The sequence below is a fragment of the Pteropus alecto genome, unplaced genomic scaffold (assembly GCF_000325575.1).
Source record: "Pteropus alecto unplaced genomic scaffold, ASM32557v1 scaffold25, whole genome shotgun sequence".
NCBI classification, from domain to species: Eukaryota; Metazoa; Chordata; class Mammalia; order Chiroptera; family Pteropodidae; genus Pteropus; species Pteropus alecto.
Window position 1 is genome coordinate 1,306,461 of NW_006441955.1, and position 17,771 is coordinate 1,324,231.

At 48.3% G+C, this 17,771-nt stretch overlaps 1 protein-coding gene and 1 long non-coding RNA gene across 2 annotated transcripts in view; one reads left to right on the forward strand and one right to left on the reverse strand.

Moving 5' to 3' along the window:
* The window catches only part of FOXE3 (forkhead box E3), a 1,152-nt gene extending 611 nt beyond the window's left edge, over positions 1-541 (forward strand). The window contains exon 3 of the mRNA XM_015595054.1: positions 379-541. Within this exon, the coding sequence (XP_015450540.1) occupies positions 379-541 (163 nt within the window). The remainder of the gene's footprint in view (positions 1-378) is intronic.
* Positions 542-9,937: 9,396 nt separating this feature from the next.
* Positions 9,938-17,765, reverse strand: LOC107196220. Its single transcript, XR_001517593.2, has 2 exons — positions 17,482-17,765; positions 9,938-14,220 (listed from the first exon to the last, which is right to left on the reverse strand). It is a non-coding gene; the product is annotated as an uncharacterized LOC107196220 (long non-coding RNA).
* Positions 17,766-17,771: the final 6 nt, after the last annotated feature.

Below are 17,771 nucleotides of genomic sequence, written 5' to 3' on the forward strand. Positions count from 1 at the left end.
GCGCGCTCGGCCCCCTCGGCCCGGGGGAGGCCTACCTGAGGCAGCCGGGCTACGCGCCGGGGCTGGAGCGCTACCTGTGAGCCCTTCCACCACCGACAGGGGCCTCCTGGGGGTCCCTAGCCTTTAGGACTGGGCGCTGCCTGGGCGCGCCCCCTCTCTCTGTCCCCTTCCCCCTTGGCTTGGGCACACCTCTGAGCTTCCCTATCTCTGCCTCTTGGACTGAGCACACCTGTTACCTCTTTCTCTCACCCCCCCATCCCTGGGAAGCCTCACCATCTCTCCACTGAAATGAACCCTCCACTCCCACCCCCACCCCGATGTGTGAGCCCTTCATTTCTTCTCCCTTTACTGTGATCCCCCATCTGTGCGCTCCCCCAGCACTGCTGTTAGTTCCATGTCCCCGAGCTGGATCACCACACGTGAGCCCCCACCCCATTTTTCTGGTGAATTGCAAGCCGTCAGAAGCCAGACCTTCGATCTCAAGGCGCCTCCACAACTGGCTCCTTACCTCTGCAACCTTCGTGTATTTACAACACAGTAGAGGTCAGACTCCTTGGGTTTCTGACTCTCGCTCCCTTCCCTTCATTTCCCCACAAGTTTGTCTCCCAACCCCACTTACCTGTCTGTCCTCAGTTTCTTACTAGGAGAGTGCTCCCCTTCCACACAGACACACCTGGCTGTGCTGTTCCAAGCCCCGAGGACAGTTCTTCGAGATTTCTGAGACAAGCAGCACCAGGGGCTCTTGACTGAAAGGGGGAGCTCCCCACCATCTGGAAAACTTAGGACTTATTAGGTTATTATTATTTTTTAATTAAACCCGGTTTGATTAAAAAGAAAGAAGAAACCTCTATCTGGGCTTGGTGTGCTGGCTGGTGACTTGGAGGAGTGGTCTGGGGAGATAGTGGGTGAACTTTGTTCAGGATTTTAGGTTGTCACATGGTGTGAGTCATCAGAAAGAGGTTTATGAAGTAGGATTAGGATGAGATTAAACCATAGCTGTGCACATAGTAGGCCTAGTAAACACCATCACCTGCTGCATCCCGGAGGCTGGTAGAGATGAGATGTGGTATGCAGATGAGTGTATTTGGCCAGTGGGTTTGCTGTGTGGGATTACTCCCAACATCCATGGATAAGGGAGTATTGGCCACTTCTCTAACAAGTACTTATTGAATGTTTCAAGCACCGTGTCGAATACTGGGAATAAATACGTGGCTAAACAATGAGCAAGATCCCATCCTCATGGTGCTTAGAGACCAGCGGGGAAGACACACTACCAATCACTCCTCAGAGAAATGAAATAAATGCTCTAGAGTCTTGTACTCAAAGTGTGGCCCATGGACCTTCACTAGCTCCTGGGATGAAATGCATCACCTTGTTAGAATCTCAGGCTCCACTTCAGACCCAATGAATCATCTTAAAATTTACAGGTGATTAGTATGCACACTTCTGGAGGAAGGGCACTGGGCCAAGACTGGGGGCTCAGTTTAAAAGGCTAAAACTCCCTATTTAAAGGGTGGGACCAAGCTGCAGAACCCTGCACATCCCCTCCGCACTTGGGCTGGGCCCCGCACCATCAGTTATGACCCCTGTCTTAACTTCCTTTGCTAAATTGGAAGCTGGGCAGCAGGGATTTGAGCTGCTTCGTGACTATCCCCAGCACCAAGGACAGGGCAGCACTGTGCAGAGGCTCAGAGGTTGCTATATGAGGGAGGGAGTAGGCTCTTAACCCTGTCCTACTCTCTGGTGGACCCAAATACTAAGCATCAGGCTTTCCTGAGCTCCTCTGTCCCAGAGCTCCCCAGTCTAGTAGGGCCTGGATTACCTGTGGGGAACTACTGGCGAAGAGATCGGTGAGCTTTTAGCCCAGGGTGAATGTGATTTGCGTGTTGGACAAGCCTGATGCACTTCACTTAGATACAAGAGTTTAAAGCTCTAGGGTGGTGATGCAGGATGAGGCTGGAAAGCTGGCAGCTCATGGAGGAGAAGGGTGCAGGAAATCTGAGGAGGCAGGGAAGGTAGCCTTTGGAGGTAGGACAGTAGGTATGCATAGTCGGGTGTGAAATGCCTTGGGTAGATCCCCTCCCCAGCTGTTAACCCTTTTGAGCAAAGTCAGATCTCATTTGCCTGATGTAAAAGCAGCCCTTCACTTAATATTTGTTGAATGACTGGCTGACTGAATCCCTAGTGTCTATTGTGCCTGACTTACTGAATAATAACTGGGTTGACAGTACTTTGGCACATCTCATCCATGCTTGCTTGCAGTCCTTGCCATGACCTGCAAAAGAGGTGGAAGTGGAGGCTATTTCCTCCATTTGTTGTTGAGAAAATTGTCCCTCCCTAGGGCCCAGCAGGTAGCCAAGATCCAGCTTGGTTCTCTAAGGAGTAGAGCTCTACAAAGAACAAAACAAACTTTCTTTTATTCAGAATGGTGTTACCGCCTCTCCTCCTGCCTCAGAGCACCTCTTGATAAATTCCTTCCAAATCCAAGAAATTTCCAGGGAAGGAGAGGACCCTTCTCACTGTGCTGAGGACAGAAAGTGCTTCTTGAGCTCTGAATTTCATTCTTGCCACTGCCCTGAGGTCTCTGTCCCTGGGATCTTGGAATAATGGAAACAAGGTGGGAAGTGTCTGCCTGGAAATATTAGAAAGGTCACTGCTGAATTGGAAAACCAGAAAGATTTTATTTTGAAATGCCTCTTTAATTTTCGACTCAACAGCGTTGAGGGCTCATTGTGTGCCAGGTCCTATGCTGGGCTCTGAGGCCCATATAGACACAAATATGAGATTGTTGATGCCCTTGGAATTCGTTGTCTGGAGACCTATATGTCATAGAATGCCCTAAGAATTTTGACACTTGGGTAGATGTGGAAAACACAAAACAAAGCCTTGCTCCAACTCTGTCTTTACAAAGCACTAAGCACTTTTATCTAGAAGCAAGACTTCAATATTAGCTTCACCCCTCTCCTTTTTGAGCCGGGGAGGAATAATCTAAATGGAAGCTTCAGAAATGTTAAGCAAATAGTTGTCCTTTCATTCTCGTAGAAACCTAGAAGTCATCTTTGAGGACACATTTTTAACAATTTTTGTTTTTATTGAATTGAAACAAGCATATAATCTAACACATCAAATAGCAATTAAGGGGTTTTAATGGTGACTTGCCCATTCTCAGGACCCTGCTTTCTTCCTTAGGAGCATCTACTTTCAATTCATATCTGTCTCTTTTGGAATATACTTCCATATTGCCATGCTTATATTAATGTTTTGAAACAGTAATGATTAACTTCCTACTATGATAGATGATCATTCATCTCTAAAATCTCTATCTCTTCCCATTCCCACCCAAATTACCAACGTTTGGTCAAATTCATTTTTAGCATTTACATATTATTACCATATATGTTGTTCTCTGTTAGGCCACCAGTGTACCATGACTACAATTTATGGGGTGGAGGGGGAGGATTGCAACTTTTAATTTTTCTCAATGTTCAATGCTTTATTTTCTCATTTGCTTATCCTTCTTCATAGCCATGGCTAAATCTTTCCATATCTTCCAATAGCATTGTGGTACAATTTTGACATGGTCAAATTTCTCAGGAAATCTATCATTGCTTTTGGTTGTTATGTTTTCCTTTTCTGGATGCACCTCTCCCCTAGCTCTCTGTCCAGCCCCAGTCTGGGCTGATCGCTCTCCATGTCTGCTGCACAGATGTGGACCTATAATTTCCTTTCACTGTTTTTCTTGGAAGTCCTTGGAATTCCCTCCATCTCTATCCTGTGTTGTATTCTCTGCTTTCTGGATTCCATATCTCCCTTTTTCTTTGTTGATTTCTTTGTTTCAGTCAAGGTATATTGGGGGGAAATTTTGCACACCTGAAATTAAGATGATTATTTTAGCATGAGAAGCTGAGTGTGTACCGTGTACTTTGACAATGAAATGGTCGAGTTAAAGCTGGGTTTTGTGCCTTTTATTGGGGGAATGAGGAAGAGGAGAATGGGAGTTGTTTTCCAAGTTCAGTGCTCACTAACTTTGGGAAGTGGGGAAGGTGGCTCAGTGTTACGAAGATGAAGGCTCATGCTTTGGCGGTATGATGAAGGCAGGGGAATGGTTCTTATAGGAGTCAATGAGTTGAGAGGGCTGCTTACCAACTTAGGGGGCTTGGAGCACAAGAAGAATGGCTTTGGGCCAGGATGGTGCTGAGCTGGTTAGAGTGTCTGCTGGAAAGAGGCCAGCATCACTGGCACATGGAAAATTGAGTACACAGGGAAGTGACATCCTTAGCAGGGACAATGGAAGCATAACAACAAAGAGGGTCCTTCAGGCAATGTCGAAGGCTGTGGGCTTCACCTGGGAAGGCAGAAGGAAAAATGAGCAAGTTGGAGAACCCTCTATTATCATGACTGGGTTGGTTTTAAGCCCATGTAAAGTATCTCTTTGGGATATCCTAGAAGTATGAGGTTGTGGCGAGGGGGGTGCAGGGGGGAGGATTTTGCAATATACAAGAAGCTAAAGTAGTCTTCTTTTAAAGGAAAAAATTCCGTGGACCTCTAGTATTGTCTTTTTTAAAATTTTTATTACATTATCATTTAATATGGGCAAGTATAAAATCCTTACACTTGTATCTCTTATGCAACTATAAAACAGAATTAAAAAGAATTAAATTCAAACAGCTGCAAAATAAAAATTCAAATTCATAACAATCAAATGTGAAAGAAGATATTGTTTTGCGGGAATGAAATCACTTGCACCTTGAATGCAGCCTACCCTGACTGCCCCATCTTAGGTCTTTGGAGCCTGGCATGTCTTCAGCAATGTGATGGCTAAATTCATCCACCATTTTTTTCTTCTGAATGAACTGCAAGCATTCCTTCATATAGCAGCAGACCATGCCATAAACTAGCCCAAATGCAGCAGTTATGTATAAATTCCACATTGTTTTTTGCCTTATATCAAGATTGAAGTAGCACCACTTGATAACAAATGTAAATAAGGACTGAATATCTGGTCTCTGCTTTTATGATGTATCAGGAGGTCATCTAAGTAACCTAGAATATGCTATATGAATATGTTTTAAGATTATTATTGCAATGAACACAACATTCAAAAATGTTTACAAATTCCTACATGTATAATATGTTCTTGGACCACGTTTTGAACTAAACATTTGAAAAATTTAAAATGCTTATCTAAATAATTCTTAAGTTAGAGGAAAATTGAAATCACAGACTATAAATTAATAAAGGTGAGAACAATACATATTAAAATCCATAGGATGTAGTCAAACTTGTGCACAGAGGAAATGTCATAGCCCCAAATATGCCATTAAAGGAGATCTGGGATGGGGAGACCAATGAAAAGATTACTGTAGTATCTGGGCAGGAAAGGATGGTGGCTTGGCGGAGGTACAGCGGCGACAGAGAAAAGTAGATATACAAAGGTAGAGAAACAATCAGCCAGTGGCTAAAATCCTCCTATTTCATGGAGATTACTAACTTTTCCATTTAATCACAGCTTCATGTCGCTAACCCTGAAAGCTTGGGGTGGTCATTTGGCTGGTAGACACCCAGGTATGGCTTGACTGACTTAGTAATTAATCTCAATAGATCTATTAGTAGACAGCAAACACAAAACACTGTCAGACTGTTCCTCCATTGAACCCACTGGAGGGCACCTAGGCTAGTTGGTTTTACCTGTGAGTTCTGTCAAACCATCAAGGAACTTATTTTTCTAGTTATATAAATTGTTCCAGAACACAGAAAAAACCGAAAGCCATCCCAATTCTGTCTACTTCATTATGTTATCAAAACCTGATTAAGGTTAAGGAGGGCTGAGCACACAAAACCTAGTCATTCTCACATACAGAAGAAGAGGTAGCATTCCTTAACAAAATGTGAGCGGATCGAATCCGGTGGAGTCTTACAAAAATGCATGATCAAATACAGTTTATTCCTGGAATGCAGGGTGGCATTATTAGAATTACTAGCTCCATTTTATAGATGAAATCGGGGTTCAAAAAGGCAAAGTGAATTATCCAGATCAAGCTGCAAAATGACAGATTCGAAACTTGACCCAGGTCTGCCTGATTCCAAAGTCATTCTCTTTCTCTGAGCTGAAGAGGCCAGCTGAGGTGGAAACTTGGATGGAGAGCTCCAGGCACCAATAAAATTCCTCAGTTAATTTAAATATTCCTGCACCCACTCACACCCATAGTCCGGATCCGGAAACCTGCCTTTCCAAGCCAAGTGATGAGTTTTGGTTTCCTTTTATTTTCAGTTTTCCACATTCTCCCTCTTTCCCCTCTCCCTCCCCTTTTCCTGTGCTGTCCTTCCTTCTCCCTGCCTTTTCTCTCATCAATTTTGTGGAGACAAAAGCGCCACCTATTGGCCACCTTTTGTGCACCTGATTTAAGCAGGAAATCAGTGGAATGAGGCCAAGATTCACTTGGATGCTGTTTTGAGCTGGGGGTGGCTTCAGGTGGCTGAATGGCACTTTTTTCCAGTGCAGAACCCAATTATTTGGTGTGGGAGAGGAAAACTGGCTGACGTTTCCACCTCCCCTGGGAAGCCCTCCCAGATCTTCTGTCTTCCTCTATTCTTCTTGGCATCCTTTGGTAGCTGCCCCACTGTAGAGAGGCTTGGAATGGCCAGTCCTAGGTGCAGAGAATTGATCTGCTTTGTAAAAAAAAAGTGCTGGGCTGGGGTCAGGAAACCTGAGGTTTAGACCCCCGTCAGACACGTAGGCAAAGCCTTTCCTTTGACCTTTACAGTAATTCACAACTCTCTTCAAGCTCCTGGATTATGTGCCCTTCCCCAGCTGAAAACTTAGAGATGCATTAGACACTTACCTTGCTCAGAGATTCAAATATCGATGTGTATCAATATAGCGTGCAGAGTGCTGACGAGATGAGGGAACTATTAGGTCACCTTGGTTACTCACTGATTCAGGCTTCTGCCCCAGGCTTAGCCTCAGGCTCCTGTGAAACAGGGAGAATGTGCCCTGTGCTCTCTTCTTGGGTGGGATGGCCTTTTTAACTGCTAAAGTCATTGTAATGACTTTCTGTAATATTTTATCCTGCCAGCCTGAGTGTATCCCAACACTGGGCCTGTGTCTTCTCTGTCCACTGTCTCCCTCACTGGGCATCCTGGCTAGGGCTGGGCACACCAAGCCTTGGCCTAAGCTACTCCTTGTCTGGAGGCCAGGCTTGGGATTTAGGGGACTGAAGAGAATTAGAGACAAGAGGCCTGGACCCCACTTGAGGGAGACACAGGCCCTACCCTGGGCACCAGATCATTTCCCTGAGTTATGGAAGGGCTGGGGGCTTCGTGGCCTTCACAAGGAAGACTTCCTGAAGTAGGTGAGCTTTGGTTTGGGTTTTGAAGGAAGGGAGAGAGAGCCTGCTGCTCTAGTTCCTATGAAAACCCCTTTGCTCCATCCTAATCCCTGTCCAGCTTGGCAAACTGAAAAAGTCTGACTTTCCATAGCAGTTTAGATGGGACTAAGAGAGGAGCCAAAGAGGGGTAGGATTAGCGAGTGCAAGGTAGAAAATCTGAGGTCCTAGCCAGCAGACTCGCTTACATCCCTACCTGAAGGGCATCAAATCAGTGCTCACAGGTACCCACCAGGCTCGGCTTTCAGGGCCCTGCCTTTAGCACTACAGCCACTGCCCATATTTTCAGGTTGGAGCCTATAGAATGTGTTCATCACATAGTAAAGGTTTTTATTTTATGTTCTGCACACTCAGCCTTATTTATTCGAACAACTGCTTTGTTTCTTTTAAAGTATTTATTTAATTGTTAAATAGGTAATATCTATATTTGGCTTTAAAAGTGTAACAAAGCATTCAGTGAAAAGTTTCTCTTTCATTATTGTTCCCCATTTGCCCCAACAGATAATCAGTTATTAGGTTTTTATTCATCCTTCTCGATGTTTTTGTTGCATGTACAAACCAAAACAAATGTTATTTTCTCCTTTAAACATACACACACACACACACACACAATTGGAAGCATGTCTACACTGTTATATATCTTGATTTTTTTTTTCACTCAGCAATACATATAGGAGCTCTTTCCAGATCAAAACATAAAAAACTTATTTATTTTACACAGCATACTATTCCCTTACACAGACGGCCCATTATTTGCTTAACTGGGGCCAGTTGGTGGGCATTTACATTGTTTCCAACCTTTTGACATTCCCAAACCTGCTGCAATGAAACCTTGTACATATATCATGTGTGCAGGTATATCTGTAAGAAAAAATTCTTAAAGTGCATTTCCACACAGCCCTTGTCAGGACACCAAGCTCCCTGTGTGTTCACACTGGCTTTATTTGGCAGCTGTTCTTTTTTATTTCTCAAAGGGATCTTTGGTGACCATAGTCAGAATTTCACTTTCTCAAATCTCACTGCCCTCCTCTCCAGTGGGCTTCCCATCAAAGTCTCTCACCAGGTGTTTTGGCCTCTGGATCTGGGAAGCCTGGGTACTTGACAGCTTTACCCTGCGTGGGGTCTGTGCCCTAGCCATTGATGAGGGGTGATGGCTCCTTTTCCCTTCTACTTCCAAGCCCTGGGCACCAGTGGCAGGCGTAGGGAGCTAGCTCTTCTGACCTCAACTGCCCCTTGCCAAACACGGCCATCTCCTCTTCCCTACCTGCCCCATCCAGGGCCTCAACTCTGACTCCCTTCTGCTGATCACAGGATCATGTTCTAAGATCTACTCCCCTCTGCTTTGGATTTCCCATTTCATTGTCTCTAATCCCTCAACTCTGAGTTGGTCCCAGCTTTGTGGGAGGAAGGAGATGACGGAAGATCAAGCAGAACCCGTGAGAGGCATACATGTGACTTAGGGGGATCCAAACTTCACGGCTGCAAACAAGGCCCTGAGTAGCCAGGGAACCTCTGGGTTGGCCCAGACCAGTGATGTTGTCTCATGTAGCAGTTGGCCCCATTTGGGAATGATCAGGAGCTTAGGTAGGGCAAGGCCATGCAGAAGCATGATTATTATTATTATTGCCGTGAATGGCAATTGCCCTCGTTTGGAATTGTAGGTAGGGCACAGTAGATAAGAGCCCTGATTCTGGAGCCAGACTGTCCAGACAGACGATGTACTTTTCACATCAGATGAGAAAACTGAGGAACTGCGAGGGGCAGAGGCATATCTGAGGTTATACAGGAAGGCAGGGACAGGACTCTCAGCTCAGGCTCCACCGCTCCTCTTCAGCTATATGAACAAACCAGGGAGGTACATTCTCCTGGTAGGCTAGAGCAGGCTCCCTCAAAAATGTCAAGGTCAGACAGGAGAGTGAGGAACCTCACGGAGGCATGCTGACCCATAGTTGGCTCCAACTATAATATGAGGTCTGAGGAGTCCCTGCAAGGTGGCAGGCCAGGATATTTTCTTCCAGGATATTCTCTATCTCCAATCCAGCTATCTGGATACTTTACAAATGAGGAAACTGAGGCTTAGAGAGATTATTTGTCTGAAAGTATAAGTGGTGGGAGCATAATTTGAACCCAGCTCTAAGATCTAAGATCCTGCACTCTGTTTGCTGCACCTGGGTGCCTCTAAGATTCCTACCTGATGATTATCCAGCTTCTAATCACACATTTCCAGTGATGGAGAGCTCACTATCACCAAAGTAAACTACTGCATCTCTGAGAGACGGCTATTGGAATGTTTTCCTTGAGTGGAATCTCATAAATTGCATCTCTTTACAACTTTCAGGCTCCTTTTTGCTTTGGTCTCTCTGCTCCAGGTCAGTCCTGTACAGATTTGGAGATGGTGGACACATCAACCCTGAACCCTGCATTCTCTAGGCTAACAACCCCAGATCATTTCTTTGTCTACAGAACATTTCTCCATCCCTCCCTGTATTAATTAGGGTTAAGTATCAGACTCCACCCACCTCACCCCCCAAAGAATATTCCATAACAGTGGCTTAACCAAGATTGAAGTTTATTTTCATTTCACATAAGAGTCTCTGCAGGCAGTTTGGGTGGTATGTCATCTCAGTGGTCTCAGGGACCCAGGACCTTTCTCTCTTGTGGCTCTTTTATTTGTGAAATTCAACTCAAATTAGAAGAAATTCAATTCAACCTAGCTTATTTCTGAGAATGTCTGGAAAGTCTAAGGGTTCTAGTTCCAGGCAAAGCTGGGGGACTCAACACTGTTATTAAGCTCTGTCCCTCTCCTGAGAGACATTTTCCCTTCATGGATAGGCTTTCATGTCAATGCTCTGCAGGAAGGATGGCTGCTGGCAGCTAAGCCTGCATGCCTGTCTTCTGATCCAAAAGAAGCAGCACTCCTCCCAGGTCCCAGAGTCCATATATCAAATCTGGTAGGAGTGATTGGTTCGGCTTAGGTAACTTACTGCTGCCTGGGATCAACTGCTGGGCTTTGGACTTGCAAAGCTGTTCCATCCAGCCAGGTTACCCGTCTGCTCCTGGAGGTAAGTGTGAGGGAAATGGTGACTGGATATTCCAATCAGGATGACATGGACTATGTAAACATGTTCAGCTCACCATACTAAGGAGATTGAGTTTTATCTTATAAGCAATGGGAAGACCCTGGAAGATTTTGGCAGGGTTTGGTTGTTATGATTGGTCATAACCATTTTATTTTTTTAGAAAATTTGTTAATTTACTTTTAATTATAATTGAAATATAGTATTATATTAGTTTCAAGTGTATGCCATAGTGATTCAACATTTATATGCCTTATAAAATGACCACCACAATAAGTCTAGTAATCATCTGTTACCATAAATAGTTATTACAAATGTTATTAACTCTATTCTCTATGTTTTACTTTATATCCCCATGACTTATTTTATAACTGGAAGGTTTTCAGTACCATTTTAAAAAAAGGAAACTGAAGCAGAGAGTACAAGAGAGAAATCCAATGACTGCTGAGGTCAGGGACCATGAAAAAAACTTTCTCTGAAAGGGAACATGTTTTTCTTCCTTCAGGGATGAGGACTGATGGGGGAAAAACAATGTCTGTCCTTAGAAAACACATATTCCTACTGATGATGTAAGCTAGCTTTCTGGGGAGTCTTGGACAAGAGGAAGAGATCTGTCATACCATTCATTCATTCATGTGTCCAAAAATCTAACATTTATTGAGTACCTACTGTATGTTGAATTTTGTGCCTGGCAGAAAATAGAGTGATTAGTAATGATGATGATAATGATGAGAAACATTCATTGAGCTCTTTCAAGTTTCAGGCACTAGGCTAAGTGCTTTATATACATTATTCTATTTAATCCTCACAACCACTCAATGAGATGGTACAATTCTTATCCCCATTTAATGAGGATGAAGACAATATAATGCCTGTTCTCAAGGAGCACATAGTTGATAGAGGATGACAGACTGGGAAACAAACCATAACAACATAGGGAGTTAAGTCTCTGGCAGCACAGAGGCAGAGCCCCTCACAGCCTGGCCAGTGTGCGGTGCTGTTGGGGGAAGCAGTTCATAAAGCTTGACATTTGAAATGGATGAAAATTAGGAGGAGTAGGCCAGGCAGGAGTGAGCTGAGTGCAAAGGTGAAGAGGTGAAAAAGAGCAAATCAGGTGTGAGTGGGGTACAGGGGTTAGAGGTGAAGCTGGACATACAGGCAGGAACCGGCCTGTGTGGACAAGCACTGGTAGCATCGCTGAGAAGGCCTCGAACCTCAGGGCAAGTGTCAACTGGGGCCTCATGCAAATCACATGGAAATCAGTCTCCCAGCTTCTCTCTTAACTTCATAATTGCAAGCACTGGAAGGCCTCCTCCGTTGATCTAGAGATCAGCAGAACCTTCTGGGTGTGTATTAGCAGCAGAGGTTTCTAGGCCCAACCCTTCCTTCCCAGGGCAGAGGGAAGGGTGGTATTTGCCTGAATTGAAGCTGTTCCCAGCCTCCAGCTGACTTGCCTGTTGTTGTAGGACATCCAGCCAACCCCTGAAATCTGAAGCCCATCAAAGTAGCTTCATTTGGGCTGGGGTTGGGAGAAGGAACAGCCTGACTGTCCTTACTTACTGCCCCGTCCTGGAGCACTGACTCTCTCCCCTCCATACACACACACACACCAAGTTCCCTCTTGCATTTCCCCGTCCTATGTCAAAACTCCCCCAATCAGTCTTCACTCCTCAAAATAAGCGCTTTCCCACATTACCTGCTCCTCATCCAGGTGACACGGAGAGGGGTCTGGTTTGTTAAACTAGAGACTAGGGATTTAGTTCCACCTCTGCTACCAATTTGCTGTATGACGTTGGGCAAAGTCTCAAGTTCCCCATATAGGAAATAAACTTTGAAAACCAAAAAGTCCCATTTTGGAATAAATGACTTCAGTCTTCCTTTACTAGGGGGAAAGAAAAACAGTATGCAATGCAATGGGTGGGTGGAGTGGACGGATTAACAGTCTCTTTGGAGAAGGGCGAGGCAGGAAGCAGATCGACTGTGCAGTGCGGGGTGTGAGCGGTGAAGTCGAGGGTTCAGGCTTCAGATTCTGAGATGCCTAGAGCAGGAAGAGGGGAAGATGGGTTGGGCTCTTGAAAAGGCTTCTTTCTGGAGGAGGCGGGATTTGAGCAGGGTTTTGAAGCAAGTGTACAGGTTGGGAAAGGAAGCAAGCATGAGCAAAGAGGAATTAGGAGGTGATGAGTCTCCGGATAACTTTGCCTAAAGGATGGGGTCGGGAAGGGAAGCTCTGGTCCCAGATCTAGTGGTCCAGACTCTGCGTGGATGCGCAGCTCCTCCAGAGGGCGCTGTTTTCTAGGAATCCCTCACCAGCGTCCGAGCTGCAAGGCCAGAACTCCCGCTGGTCCCTTGCTGTTTTTGTGGGGCTTACGAGGCTCGCCATCCTCTGCCGAGGGCTCAGGCAGCCAACAATGTTCTCCGCCCAGGCGAGACTTACAGGTTACCCTGCATGGGGATCCAAAAGGCTAAACGTGTGTGTGTGTGTGTGTGTGTGTTTTGCATAGGGGGCCGGGTTCGGATGGCTCTGCCCCCTCCTCCTTCCTACTCCGCACCAATTCAAGGCTCGCGAAGGGCGTCAGGTTCCCGAGGTTTGCTGCTCCAGCAGGCGGCGCGTAGTCCGTCGAAAGGAGGCCGCCGCTCCAGTCAGTCTGGCCGTCCGCAGCGCCGTCCCTGTACTCTCTCTCCCCTCTCCCCGCCATTGTCCCAGACCTCTGCCCAAGCTCGCGCCCTCACAGCTCCTTCCCTTCCCAGGTCTCGCTGCATGCTCGGAGTGGGTTTGCAATCCTCCGACCAGGTCGCGCCCTTTCAGGCCCTGGGGTAAAGGCAAGTCCTTCAGGGCAGTCCCTGGCACAGATCGTGCGTTCGGAAGGGGAGGATTCGGGACAGGCGCGGGTCGCTCAGGGAAGCACTGGAGCGCTCAGAGCCACCGTCGCCCGGAGGGGCGGACCCAAAGCGCTCACGTGGACAGAGAAAGAGACCCTCGGACCCGGAAACCCAGGACGCACTTACACATAAGGGGCACTTAGACCTAGGCTAGCTCTCCGACGCACCTGGACGCGTGCCTTACTCCCTTGCCTCCGTGCACGGCTCCCAAGTGTGTGGAGCCGGCCTTACTCAGGTCGCTGCGAAGCCGGCCCCTAGGCAGGGCGGTTAGGGAGCTGCGCTGTTTTCACCGTCTCCTGAGTCCGCAACCCTCTTCCCACGAACGAGAGTCGACAGGCCCGGCAGTTAGCCCTGGTCTCAACCGCTGCGCAGTGCGCGGGCCACAGGGTGCTTAAGTGAGAACCCCACCTCGTAATCCCAGGGAAGGTGGGGCTAAGAGGTGACCGTGGCCAGGCATAACGTAACGAAAGACAGATATTTCTTCCGAGAAGTGGAGGGTACGCAAATATAGTGGATGCCGCAGAGGCATCCTGCGGGCGCCTGGGGGTGGGCAGGTGGGCTGCGGTGGTGAAAGCACACACGTTGGAGGTCCAGTCAATACTGTGCTTGTAGAGGATCCGGCCTCTCCTGAACTCTTATCCGGAGTCCCGCTGTGTGTAAGAAGCCCAACTGCCTGAGGTTCGCCCTGCAGGTCACACAATCTGGAGTCTCCCGCCTCCCAGCTGGGCGGAGGGCGCGGATCGCTCTGAAGCAGGCAAAGACCTGGGGTCGGGAGATGTAGCGGCTGCCGCCAAACAATCGTCTGGCTCCAAAGCGGCAGCTCCGTGGAGGAGAGGGAAGAAGGGGCGGCTGCGCAGGTCTCACCGCTTTCCGCCGGGCTGGCCAGGTTAAAGAATAAAATGGAAGAAGTGTGCAGGCGTGGTGTCCTCCTGTTCAGCTCAGGCTGCTCTTTGCAGCCCCGCCGCACCGATGGGCGGACCTTTGCACTTCCGGAGCTCGAACCCTAGGCCGCGTGCAGTCAGTGGGTCTGCGCAGCCACCCACCTCTAGCTAGATCAGCGCCGCGCTTCGCCAGTTTCGCGACTGACTTAATTATACTCTTACAATCATCAGAGAGCGCTCATTTCCCACCCCGAGCCGAGAACGGCACGTCTACCCGGACCACGAAAAGGGAAGGGAGGAGCCATAAGGAGAAGGACGCCACTGATAACACATCTCAATAAACATGCAACGACTTCTCTCCGCTTATCTGAAAATTTTGGAGCGGGAAAACTCCCAAAGAGCCCACCCCTCTGGCCCCAAACGCTTCCTCCCTATCATTTCTGAGCTGCTCAGGGGATGTGGCCAAACAGTGAGGCAGAGGAAGAAAGAGGCTGAGGCACGACCAGTGACATTGTAACCAAGACCCGCAGTGTTCGCTGCCTCTTGCTTCTTGGAGGCTGCAGGCATGGGTGCTGGAGCCCAAGCTTCTGTATGTAAAAGCATCCAGGTTTTCGCGGAAGGGAGTGGCAGACTCACGCAAGGTCGCAGAGGCAGTGAAGGCTGGAGCCCGGGAGAAAGGCAGAAACCAAAAGAATCCCGGGTCTCCTTTCTCTCAGCCCCCGGTTCACTCACTCCTGACAGTTCAAAACAAATTGGCCCAGAACCTTGGGAGGTGTAAGAGGCTCCCAGAAACACCTCTCCTCAGGCAAGAGTGGAACTCAGCAAGGGGCTAATCAGTCATTTGGATAAACAGACCAGGTCTGGGCCGGGAGTCCACACACCCGGGTCTAGCCCAACTCTGAGCCCTTCAAAAGCCTGGCAAGTCACATGATCTCCTGAGCCATGGTTTCTATTTCTGTAAAAGTGTGTGTGTGTGTGTGTGTGTGTGTGTGTGTGTGTGTGTGTGAAGGGGTTGGATGATTCCTTGGGATCATGCACATTCCCACCTTGCCCAACAGGGGCTGTGGGAACCTGCATCCCCTTTCCCCAAGGGGAAACAGGGTCTCAGCAGCAGCTCCTGCAGAGCAGGGCCAGGCAGAGGGAGGGGCTGGTGGCAGCAGCTGCTCTGTAGAGCCCTCCCCGGAGCATTAGAACCAGGATATCCAGGCAGCAAATGCCTCAACTAGTCTTACCCTGAAGCAGGGCAGGGGGCCTAGAGTCTGGGGAGCCAGGAGAGCTTTGGCAAGAAAGAAAACAACTTATTCACAGTTGCCATTTTGGAAATGAAGACATTTAGAAGGTGAGATGGAGTAGAATGGTGCCACTCTTGTTTTTCTCTCCATTTACCTAGACACTAGCAGAACTGAGCTCATTTGGTGTTGATGTGTGGTAAACAGTGTTGAGTGTCTGTGAAGTGAGGGAGCGCTCCTCCATGTAATAAAAAGTATGTGTAGGGTTGCCACATAAAATTAATCTGCTAAATCTAGCAATCCTATGTATGTGAGTTTATCTGGACTCATAGAGGAAACTTCTCCCCAAAGCCTTTTTTTTTTTTTTCTGGAGAGCCCTATTACTTAGGCGATTCCGATTCCAGGGTCACTAGTCCTTGCCTAATTTCCTGTCCATGGCTTGAGGACTGGACCTCTTCTCTTTTTCCCAAGGACAGTATTTATGCAGGCCCAGCACACTAAGTGGATCTCCCTGGTTTGAGGTGTGTGTATGGGCGGGGGGAGCAGAGGACTTGCTCTCACAGGAGACAAACAGCCAGACCTGCCTTCCACCCTCCTTTGGCACAGGAGGATGAAGAACTCTATCAGAGGATTCCTTGACTGGGTTGTACCAGGTCCTGCTCTGTCTTGGAGAAGCCTAGGGGAGCCCTTCCCGCCTCTGGGCCTCTGTTATCCTACCTATGGAATGGGAGAGTTAGATTTACACTAGATTATTCCATAGGTTAGAGGCTGCTGTTAGGTGAAAGGGAGAATTCATCCACCCTCACATAGACCCTGATGCTACAGCCTATCATCAGGGGCTGCAAATTCCCTCCCGCTCTGTTCCCAGTGCACTTATTTACAGGGGATCTAATTCAGTATAGTGACTGGAGATGGCTGGACCAGGGCTTGAGATCAGGTGAGAGACTACACCACACCCAAACCCTTTCTCTCTGCAAAGTCTTGCAATACTCTTTTCAAAAGTAGCCCAGAGTAATTTGGTTACTTCTGCATATTAGTCACGATGGAGGCGTTTTTAACCTCATTTTTACAGAGGAAGAAACAGAGACACAAAGAATTAAGAAATTTATCCAAGGTGACAGAGCTGGTAAATAGTGAAGCCAGGATTGGGACTCTAGCAGCCTGACTCCAGGGTCTCTGCTCTTAACTACTATGCAGAGCAGGAAACTGAGGCTGGGAAGGTGAAGTAACCTGCTGTCATACAGCCTTGTGACTGTGGAGCGCAGCTGTGTCTCAGGCCTCGCATGCCCGAGCTTTGACCACTGCGCGGCGCTGTCGGGGCAGCAGCCGGTCTACCCGCTCAGCTCTTGCCCACGTCCAGTGCCCATCTCCCCTTTCACCTCCCAGAGGTTGAGATAGGCTCAGTTTGAGCTAGCGCTACTCGTTGCTGGGTTCCTGAAGGGAGGCCAGGGGGAAAAAAGGCCTAACGGGATGATAAGAAACCGAGCCGACGAGAAAAAGGACACAGGACCAACCTTGGGTGCACAGGATTCTGAGAGAGGAAGGCAAAACTGGCTCGGGGCTGCGGTCAGGGTTCTAAGAAGGAGGTCCTGCTGCCTGTCAGTAGAGTCTACAAGTCCTGCTAGAAAGTTGGGGGACAGCCCTTCAGTGAGACTAGGAGTGGGGGAGAGGGGAAAACTGAAGGAGGCATTCCCAGACCCACGAAGAGACATCTAGGCAAATGAGGGGTTTCCACAGGAAACGGAGACAAAGATTCACCGAAAGCGAGAAAGACACAGAGTCACAGAGACTGAGACAAATGGATACCGAGACAGAAAAAAGTCGGAGTGCAGGCAAACTCTGAGCGACCGCCCGGTCAGCGCTCCCGGAATGCGGGCGCCGCACAGAAGTTTCGGGGAGGGAGCGATGGGCAGGCGGCGCACTCCCCCGCTCTCCCCGCGCACACTCCCGCGTCCAGAGTCCAACCGCGCGGCAAGGGGTGGCGGGGTTCCCGCCTTTGAGGGAGAGGGGAGCAGTCGAAATCTCTCACCTCTCCGAGGCCCGAGGAGAGCGCCAAGTTTGCTCCTTGCGATCACTCAAGTGCGTCTCTCCTTGGGCCGGAAGCCGCTCGGGCTCCAGCAGGCCTGGCTCCCGCGGCGTTGGTCCGGGCGCTGCCTTGGGGAAAGATGATGGGTGGGGACTGTCGCTACTTCTCCTGACTGGCGCCCGCGTGAACCTTAACATCCAGGGGCCGCGCGCACCGAAGGCAGAGACTCCGAGGAATGGAGGGTTTGCAGGATCTGCGGGGAAGAGGAGGACCCGCCTCGGGCCACCCAAGCC